Source organism: Tamandua tetradactyla, chromosome 3 (genome assembly GCF_023851605.1).
Source record: "Tamandua tetradactyla isolate mTamTet1 chromosome 3, mTamTet1.pri, whole genome shotgun sequence".
Classification (NCBI taxonomy): Eukaryota; Metazoa; Chordata; class Mammalia; order Pilosa; family Myrmecophagidae; genus Tamandua; species Tamandua tetradactyla.
The window spans coordinates 217,607,339-217,616,437 of NC_135329.1; the positions used below are offsets into that span (position 1 = coordinate 217,607,339).

Sequence of the window (9,099 nt, forward strand, 5' to 3'; positions counted from 1 at the left end):
CTGAGATATTATATTTTTTTCCTTCGTAATTCTTCAAGATCTGGGGTATATTCTCCCCTTCAGTGCACTAGCCATATTCAAAGTGGTCAGAGTCACATGCGGCTGCCAGCCTGGGAGTGAATAATTGTATTTAATATTTCAAATAACATACATTGGGGGCAAAATTGAAATAAACGCACACATAAACATTTAAAAAACAGAGAAGAAATATCTAGAGCATAATGAAATAGAAACATTTAAAGTAAAATGATAGAAGTGGCCATAAGAAAAATAACTCCAAAAGTCTGATAACTTGCATTAATAACTAACAACTAGACTTCAAGGCATCAAGTCTTACAAGAGATAAAAAGAATCAGCTCATAATAATAAAAAATTTAAGATGTGATATCTAAACTTTCATTCATCTAGTATCGTGGTCTCATAACATGTAAAGTAAAATCTGAGAGAATGGAAGGAACAATAAGTAAATTCACGATCACAAAGAATACAGACCAGAGGGTGCTGGGGATGGTGAAAGAGGAAGGTCGAGTCCAGCCCAGCTCCGAGGAGCAGCTAGACAAGGAAGGGAGGGTGGCTGAGACAGGGGCTCCAGGGCTTAGGTGACCTGGGAGGGTCTCTGCACCACACAGGGCGGCCCTGGTGGCCAAACAGGAGGACCTGAGAAGCAGAGGCCCGGACACCATCCAGCTGATGCAGCCAGCCTAGTGCCAAAGCCCGGAGCCCTCAGGAGGCACGACTGGGGTCGGGACTAGGAACTCTCTGTGCCCCCTACGCCACACCCTGCCCCTGCACCCCATGGCCTGCCTGAGCTGCACACCCCATCCCACGGCCCCTGCACCGCATCTCCACAACCCCGTGACCTGTGCCAGCATCGCATCCCCAACGTGCACCTATACCTGCACTGCAATACGTCATGGCACCACCGTGCCCCGGCCCCACATCCCGCTCCACAGCCATCCCACAAACACAAAGCTTTAGATGACAGAAGGAAATCAACTTCCAAAGTAAACCAATTGAGATACTTCCACACCATGGAGACAGCAGAAGATCACTAAGCATATTATACAGACATATATAGTCCAGCCTAACGGTCAAATTAAAACACCAGAGGAGACACAGACATTGGAACAACCAATCAAAGATCTTCATATACCTCAGCGATGTGATTTAATCAAGAGTGGTTGTTAAACTGGATTAGGTGGAGGCGTGTCTCCACCCATTTGGGTGGGTCTTGATTAGTTTACTGGAATCCTATAAAAGAGAATGACAAGAGAGAAAGCCAAGAGATTCAGAGAGAGCAGAGCAGAATGACAAAACCACAAGAAGCAGTGTCCACCAGACAGCAACCTTTGGAGATGAAGAACGAAAATGCCTCCAGGGGAGCTTCATGAAATAGGAAGCCAGGAGAAGAAGCTAGCAGATGACACCGTGTTCGCCATGTGCCTTCTCACTTGAGAGAGAAACCCTGAACTTCATCGGCCTTCTTTAACCAAGGTATCTTTCCCTGGATGCCTTTGATCGGACATTTCTATAGACTTGTTTTAATTGGGACATTTTCTCGGCCTTAGAACTGTAAACTAGCAACTTAAATTCCTTTTTTCAAAAGCCATTCCGTTTCTAGTATATTGCATTCCAGAAGCTAGATGTTGGGGACCAGAGGCTAACCTAAGATAGCGATTGAGCCAACATGGCCACCCCGGCTAATGCAATGGCATCTATATAGTACAACAAGGTTCTTCACGGAAATAGGTTCCCGCCAGGACCTTCCCGCCGGCGCGAACTCCCCACCAATTATCTAACCAACCCTTCCCGCCGGCGCGAACTCCCTCCTATCATAATGCTCCACATACCCTACTCCCTCCCCAAGTCGGTATATATACACCCGGCTTGCTTAATAAAATTTGCAGCTTGATCAGAATCCTGTCTTGCTGTCCTTCTTGCGTCTCTCTGTCCCATAGCCATTCTTCCCTCAGCAGGTGGCGGACCCCGTTGACTGTCCTGCGGGTCAGGACAGCTAGCAAACTAGAACAAGCACCTAGGGCAATATATAAGATTCTACAAAGGTTCTATGCATTAGGGTAACTTTCAGAAACCTACAACCTCCAGCTGGGTCCCTGGACCAGATAAGTCCTGAAACTTAGAGGGCCTGCCTCTCCAGAACATCAACTTGTTCCATCTCCCTACCCATATTATTGACAGCCCCTTCCAGCATGAAAAAGTTAGAATGGCCATAGCCCAAAAACCCCTAAATAGTGAGAGAAAGATCAAAGGTGATCATGGAGTTATACAGAGAAAGCAGGGTTTAGCACACAAGTAAGATCACTGAATCATTATATTGATATTTCTTTTTGTCTCCAGTATCTTGGAGCTGCTAGAAATAAAAAACCTAAAATTGTGGAATTGTAATCCATACCAAATTCTGAAATCTATTCTACAACTAATTGTCCTGTGCTTCGAAATTTATTGCTTTTTTGTATATATGTGATTTTTCACACACAAAAAAGAAAAAAAAGTTGATTGTGATGATTAAAAAATATATATTTATTTTTCTAGCCTCTAATCTGGAGCAGCTAGAAGGAAAAATCTGAGAGGCTAGTATGGTAGCCCATGATAAACTCTGGGATTTGTCCTGTGAACTACTTGTTGAAGAGTGCTTTGAAAACTATTGCTTTTTTCTTTCTTTGCTTTGTATACCTGTTATATTATGCAATTGTGGTAGTTAGATTCAGTTGTCAACTTGGCCAGGTGAAGGCACCTAGTTCTGTTGCTGTGGACATGAGCCAATGGTATGTGAACCTCATCTGTTGCTGATTACACCTGCAGTGGGCTAGGAGGCATGCCTGCTGCAATGAATGATTGACTTAATTGGCTGGTGCTTAAATGAGAGAGTTCAATGTAGCACAGCCCAAGCAGCTCAGCATACCTCATCTCAGCACTCACAGCTCAGCCCAGGCCTTTGGAGATGCAGAAAGAAATCACCCTGGGGAGAGTTGCTGGAACCCAGAGGCCTGGAGAGAAGGCCGGCAGAGATCACCCTGTGCCTTCCCGTGTAAGAAAGAACCTCAGTGGAAAGTTAGCTGCCTTTCCTCTGAAGAACTAACAAAATAAATCCCCTTTAATTAAAAGCCAATCCATCTCTGGTGTGTTGCATTCCAGGAGCTAGCAAACTACAACAGCAATAAAATTTTTTTTTTAAAGTCACAATCACAGTGGGAAATTTTAACATACCTCTCTCAGTAACTGATAGACCAAACAGACAAAAAATATGTTTATAAAAAAATCTAAGTTTATTAAAAGGTAACGATATTTTGCGAATAGCAAAATTGACCAAAGGGCCACATATGAAACTGCAGAAATATCTGCTATTTTCAGGGTACACAAAACACTTCAAAAGTCGGCTACAGACTAAGGTCATAGGTAAGTCTCAATGAGTTTCTCTCAATGAGTTTCTCTCAACGAGTTTCAAAGAACTGAAATCAAAGTTTGCAATTATGCAAGAAAAACAAAACAAAAAATTGAACTAGAAAATCCCAAAATCTGAACAGCAAGCAACACTCATGAATTAAGCTCAAAGAAGAAATCACAATTAGAGCATATTTTGAACAGAATGAAAATATAAGCATAAGATAATCAAAATTCTGGGATGCAGCTAACACCATGCATAGAGGGAAATGTATAGCTTTAAAAAGGTCAAAGCAGTAAGTGCCAAAAGAATGGCAAATTTTGGGGGGAGAAGAAAAACAAAAATAGGAACTAGATAAGAAATAGAACAAATACAGAGAAGATCAACTGAGTGAAAACTGAATTCTTTGGGGAAAAAATAAAAGAAATAAACCTCTTGGAAAGACTGGTTGGAGAAAAATAGAGAAGGCTCAACTGGGCACATGAAGACACTCAACATGGTTATGGATTGGGAAACCCAATTAAACACATGATGAGAGAAACTATGTGGCTACTAGAATGGCTGCAAATTTAAAACCAGAGCAAGACGAGACTCCCTCCAGGGCTGGTGACACAGACGCTTTGGAAGAGAGCTTGGCAGTTTCTCATGAAGCTGAATGTTCATTTACCATGTGACCTAAGTATTTACACAAGTGAAAGGAAAACCTATGTTTGCACAAAACAGTGCTATGCAGATATGCAAATGTTTGTAGCGGTTTATCTGTAACCTTCCCAAACTGGAAACAGCCCACATGCCCATCAGCCGGGGAGAGGGCCGCAGCGGGGAAGGCGAGCTGTCAGAGACACTGGACTCAACTGGCTACAGACTGGAGGGTCTCCTGCCCGTGTGTTTGCAGAGACAAAACTACAGGCAGAGCAGATGAGCCCGGGACTGGGGGATCCAATACAGTGAGGCATGGGGGGCGGGTATCTTGTGGTGAAGGAACTGTTCCATGTCTTAATTGTGGTCGTGGTTACACAACTCGATGTTTTACAAACTTTCAGAACTGTGTAGTAGAGTCGGTAAATTTTGTTGTAAGTTATACAAGAGAAATGGGGCAGGGGGGAGTCTGTATTTCCTAAACTAGGAAAGTTGTCCGGAAAAAAGGGACCATTTCAAGATGATCAAGAAGACACGATCCAGCTCACTATATTCAAAGTTTCTATTCGTGGCACATTTGCCTTTAACTGAAGGCCCCCTGCCCGCTCACCGTCCCTGCAGGGGTGGCATGCTTACCTGGAACCACCTGCCGCGCAGGTGCATGGTGCCGTAGCCTTCCCGCTGGCTGAGGCAGAAGGAGCCCGTGAAGCTAGAGCCGTCCGGCCAGGCGTAGGTCCCCCAGCCGTGGCGGTGGTCCTGGTAAAACTGCCCGCGGTACGACTGCAGGGCAAGGGGGGTGAGCTGCGGTCTGAGGGCCCCACCACCCCGGGGGCCAGGCCACCATGGTTGGCTGCAATAGAGGGGTGCCTGGTCCAGGACCTGCTTTCAGGACCCCAGTACGGCCCCTCCCAGCCTTGGATCGGCCTGTAGCGGCCTCGGAGCTGCACAGAACCCCTGGCTCCGAAGGGTGAACCTGTGCCCCAGACCCCCACGCCCCACCACTGGCCTCTCAGTGGTTCTGTCCCGAGCAGGGAGAAGACGCCACCTACCGATGACAGGGTTAATTAAGGGGGTACAGGAAGACCCAGCTGACATAAGCAGAGTTTGTATTGTGAGCAAAAGGTGAGCTCTAAGAGTAAATCCAAGGACAGGCCTGTTCTTAAAGAAAACACCTTCTTTCATTTTCACTTTATCTTTAAGAACATCCTTTGCCTTCTGCTTAATTTTAAATACAAGACAAGACCATTTTACAACGTAAACACACAACTTGCTGTGGTAATTTTCTATTTTGAAGCATTTACCCAGAATAAAAACCTCTCGAGCCACAGCTCCCCGCACCAGGCCTGCAGAGGCCCCACCCCCCTGCCCTGCTGCCCCGTCTGTAGGAATCTCTCCTCCTGCTTTTCTCAAGTAGGGAAGACGTTAGGCTGGCTTCCTCCCGTGGGGGACCCTGGAGGGGGGGAGGGTCAGCGTGAATTACCTCGCCTGTGGGCCAGGAGAATTCCCCGAATCCAAGCTTCATGTTCAGCCCAAACTGCCCACGGTAGACGCAGCCGTCCTGCCACGCCTGCACGCCCTGCACGAGTTGGACATAGTCCTCCTTCAGGTCCTGCTTCCCCAGGCCCTCGGTCTCCTCTTCCTCCGCCTCCGGGGCCAGCAGCCCTGCCCTAGGAGTGGCAGCACAGAGGAGGAGGTGAGCAGCCAGAGCCCAGGAGAGGCCAGGCTGGCCACACAGTCACCTCAGCTTGCACAGCTGGGCCACACCATGGAAAAGGAAACCGAGGCGCAGAGGGTGCAGTGACCTGCCCAGGGTCACTCAGAAGTGGAACGCACAGTAGGGGTGCCGACCCGTGTCTGTCTGTCCATCTGGCAAATATAAAAGGCTGCAGGTTCCCTGGGGGCAGCTGGGAGCCCTCTCAGTCACTCCGGCCGCCTGCTGGGGAGCCTGCCGCACACGGCATGCCCGGAGCAGGCATGCACCAAAGCGGGTGTGCTGCTTTGCTGCTCCCGGCATCTAAAAGCACAGAGCAGGACCTAAGAGTGGATGCCCCACCCCACCTGACTCTAAAGGCTCCCTGAGGGTGTCAGACACTGAGCCCCCCGCCCCCCGCAGCCAGCTGGGACACCACAGGGCACAGACGCTCAGCATCTGCTGCATCAAGAAGGGGCTCAGCCGCCCAAGACGCTGAAGCTCTGCTCACCAAGTTCATCACACGTAGGAAGGGCAGAGGCCACCCAGGATGGAGGGTGCCGGTGTGTGTTGGAGTGAGCTTTTTCTTTTGCTACCTATATCACCTCATTCTCTGCATGGTACAGATACTGCCCATTTAATAAAAAGTAATGTTAAAAACATAAAATGGTTTATACTTGGACAATTTTTCAAAGGTGCTTCCATGAGAATTTCAGTTTTTCTTCCACCTAGCGGCCACTACTTAGAATATAATATTCTTTGATGCTGTGCCGGAAGCTGCGTTTCTTGGCTAAGAATTGTTTTTTTCTTTTTAATCCTGCTTTACGCTTGGAACCAATTTCAAGTGTAACACCTCTTTCTGTCAACATTTTTTTTAAAAACTACTTTTATTTTTTTCTGGAATTAAAGTTAGCCAAATATTAAAAAAAAAAAAAAAGTAATGTTAATAAGGGGGGACATAACCTATGATTGGGAATAACAGAAATGGAGAAAATGTAAATTTTAAAAAGGGAAATAATTTTGAGATTGGTCAAGAAAACAGTGGATGGGGCCAATCAGCTGCAGGTGTGCTGCAGGGCCCTGGGAAGTGGGCAGCTGGCACCAGGGCTGGAGCTGTCTCTGGCACCCTTCGCTGTGTGACCTAGGCTCTCCACCCCAGCCTTACCCCTTCTGTGACTCAGTTTCCTCGCCTGTAAAAAGGCGGCCAATAGGGCTGCAGTTCCCAGGGCATTCCTAGTCCCAAACAGGCCTGAGGGGTGTTAGTCCCCCACTGGCGACAATAGCTGCAAAGAAGCTGCCACAGCTGGGGAGCCGGCATCCAGCAATGTTAGTCGGCACCCCCTGCCTCCCCACACTCCCAGCGCCCCTCCCAGCGCCTCTCCTCCAGGCGGGCACCTCTGGTTGGGGAACGACGTGCCCTCCAGGTCCGCCTGCTCCTCGGCCTCGGGGGACTCGCTGCCCTTCTCCAGGTGGACTTCAGGGCCGCGAGCCTTCCAGGCTTTGGGAGCTGACCCCGGCGAAGGCGCACCTTTCATGATTCTCTTCCAACCTAGAAGCAAAGCCGAGACCAGACACTCACGCAGGGCACCCGACCCACCGCCAGGAATGCGCGTGGGCGCCCCGGCCCCATTGGGCCTCCGGGGAATGGGGGCCCCTCCTCTAAACCGCGCCTCGCCCGGCCCACCGACCCCACTCTGGTGCCCAGGGCCCGTGTCCTCAAGAGGCCCGCGGGGACCCCGCATCCCACCCCCGGCTCCAGGAGGAAAGCTCCGCCAGCGCCCGAGGGGCGGGAACCACGAAGGGCTGCGGCCCACCTCCGACAGCCTCCGTCAGGGCACGCGGCGGGACCGGCTTGTGCCCCCTCCTCTGACTGCCGCCCCCGCCCGAGGGTCCCACCACACGCGCGGGCACCGCCGAGGGCGCAGACCCGCTCGCAGCGTCGCGTTTCCGTGGAGACGCCGCCACCGCCCGCGGGCTCCGGGCCCCGCCAATCCCCGTCCGGGACCGCTGCGCACCCCCCAGCCCCGCCCCGCCGGGGCCCCGCCCACGCCGCCGTGGTGGGGGGGCGCCTCTGTGAGGTCATAGGCCCGTGTCCCCCGGGACCCACAGTTGGGGCCAGGAGGTTTTCTGTGAGCCCCGCAGAGCGAGCGGGCCCGCGTGGGTGCAGGGACCCGCGTCCCGCCTCCCGAGAGCGCCCTGAGCGCTCCCCACCCGCTCCTCCTCCGTGGGACGCCGAGAAAACAGGCGCAGAGGGCTTAGCCGGAATTGTCCGCTGAGTAAATGTTTGTGGGAGGAATGAGAGGGGGGCGCATGGTCTGGTGGGGGCAAGATGAGGGAGGTGCACAGAGGTGGCTGAGAGGCGGATTCGCCTATGGACAGAGAGGCATTTCTATTAAAATCCAGTTGAAGGTTTTGTTTGTCAACAAGTGAAGCCCTCAAGCTGCCATCAAGGTAGATGCAGGTGAGACACCTGTGAAAGGCTGTGGGAAAATCATTAAAAATCCAAAAGCGTTCTACCCTCAGATTGCTTCTCAAGCGCTTTAATTCCGGTTCCACATAAAGACTAAGTAACTCAGGCTGGGACGCCCAGACGCGTGGTGGGCACTGCTTCTGGGGGCGCCGACCTGCTGCCCACAGTCACAGGAGCTGAGCAGAGAGAGTAGAGGAAGATAAGTGAATATATAACAGGTAGTGCTTAGGGTTAGTGGGCAATGATTTTCACTCTCCTGCTTTAAATGACTTTAGATCAACTGACTAAATAATGGATGCAAACTTTAGTGCATATCAGTCACACAGAGGGCTTCATAAATGGTTCTGATTCAGCAGGTCTCAGGAAAACCTGAAAATTTGTATTCCTAATTCTTCCCAGGAGCACCTGGAACGTGAACCAGCCTCTGAACCACAGGGCTATGGTTTGCCGTGCAGGTGGCACAGAGGGCCTTGAATGCCAGGCCAAAGGCAGAAGTCGCAGGATGTTTCTAAGCAGAAGGACAAAGTCAGATGTCTGCTCTGATTGGTGGCCTTCAGACTTAATACCCTGGGGCCTGCTCATACTAGGGTATCGTTTTATATCATGCCCCAGTACAAAAACGTTTCATGAAAAGCTCATCCGTATGATCCACATGCAGTCTAATATTTTCATTTCTTCTCTTCATTGCTATACTATTGCCCTAAAAAATAAAATGCTGGTTATAATGCACAAAAATAACTTCCCAACCCACTGATGGATCACAACTGAGTCAGGACCAACATACAGAAAAGCACTGCCTTAGAAAGCATATTCTGGCTATGGCACGAAGGCTGGAGGGAAAGGCCCCCATGGACGCTGTCGCCAAGTCCAGAAGAAAGAGGGTGGCCCAAACTACAC

At 49.9% G+C, this 9,099-nt stretch overlaps 1 protein-coding gene across 11 annotated transcripts in view; it reads right to left on the reverse strand.

The window, feature by feature from the left end:
- The window catches only part of ANKMY1 (ankyrin repeat and MYND domain containing 1), a 66,444-nt gene extending 58,771 nt beyond the window's left edge, over positions 1–7,673 (reverse strand). For 8 of the 11 annotated variants that reach the window (XM_077155624.1, XM_077155619.1, XM_077155623.1 and 5 more), the window contains exons 1-4: positions 7,547–7,673; positions 7,128–7,281; positions 5,523–5,709; positions 4,679–4,822 (exon numbers count right to left, since the gene is read on the reverse strand). In XM_077155624.1, the coding sequence (XP_077011739.1) occupies positions 4,679–4,822; positions 5,523–5,709; positions 7,128–7,267 (471 nt within the window). In that variant the 5' untranslated portion in view covers positions 7,268–7,281; positions 7,547–7,673. Of the gene's footprint in view, positions 1–4,678; positions 4,823–5,522; positions 5,710–5,844; positions 5,989–7,127; positions 7,282–7,546 lie in introns of those variants that run through there. The other 3 variants (XM_077155625.1, XM_077155626.1, XM_077155627.1) reach the window with 3 other exon arrangements.
- Positions 7,674–9,099: the final 1,426 nt, after the last annotated feature.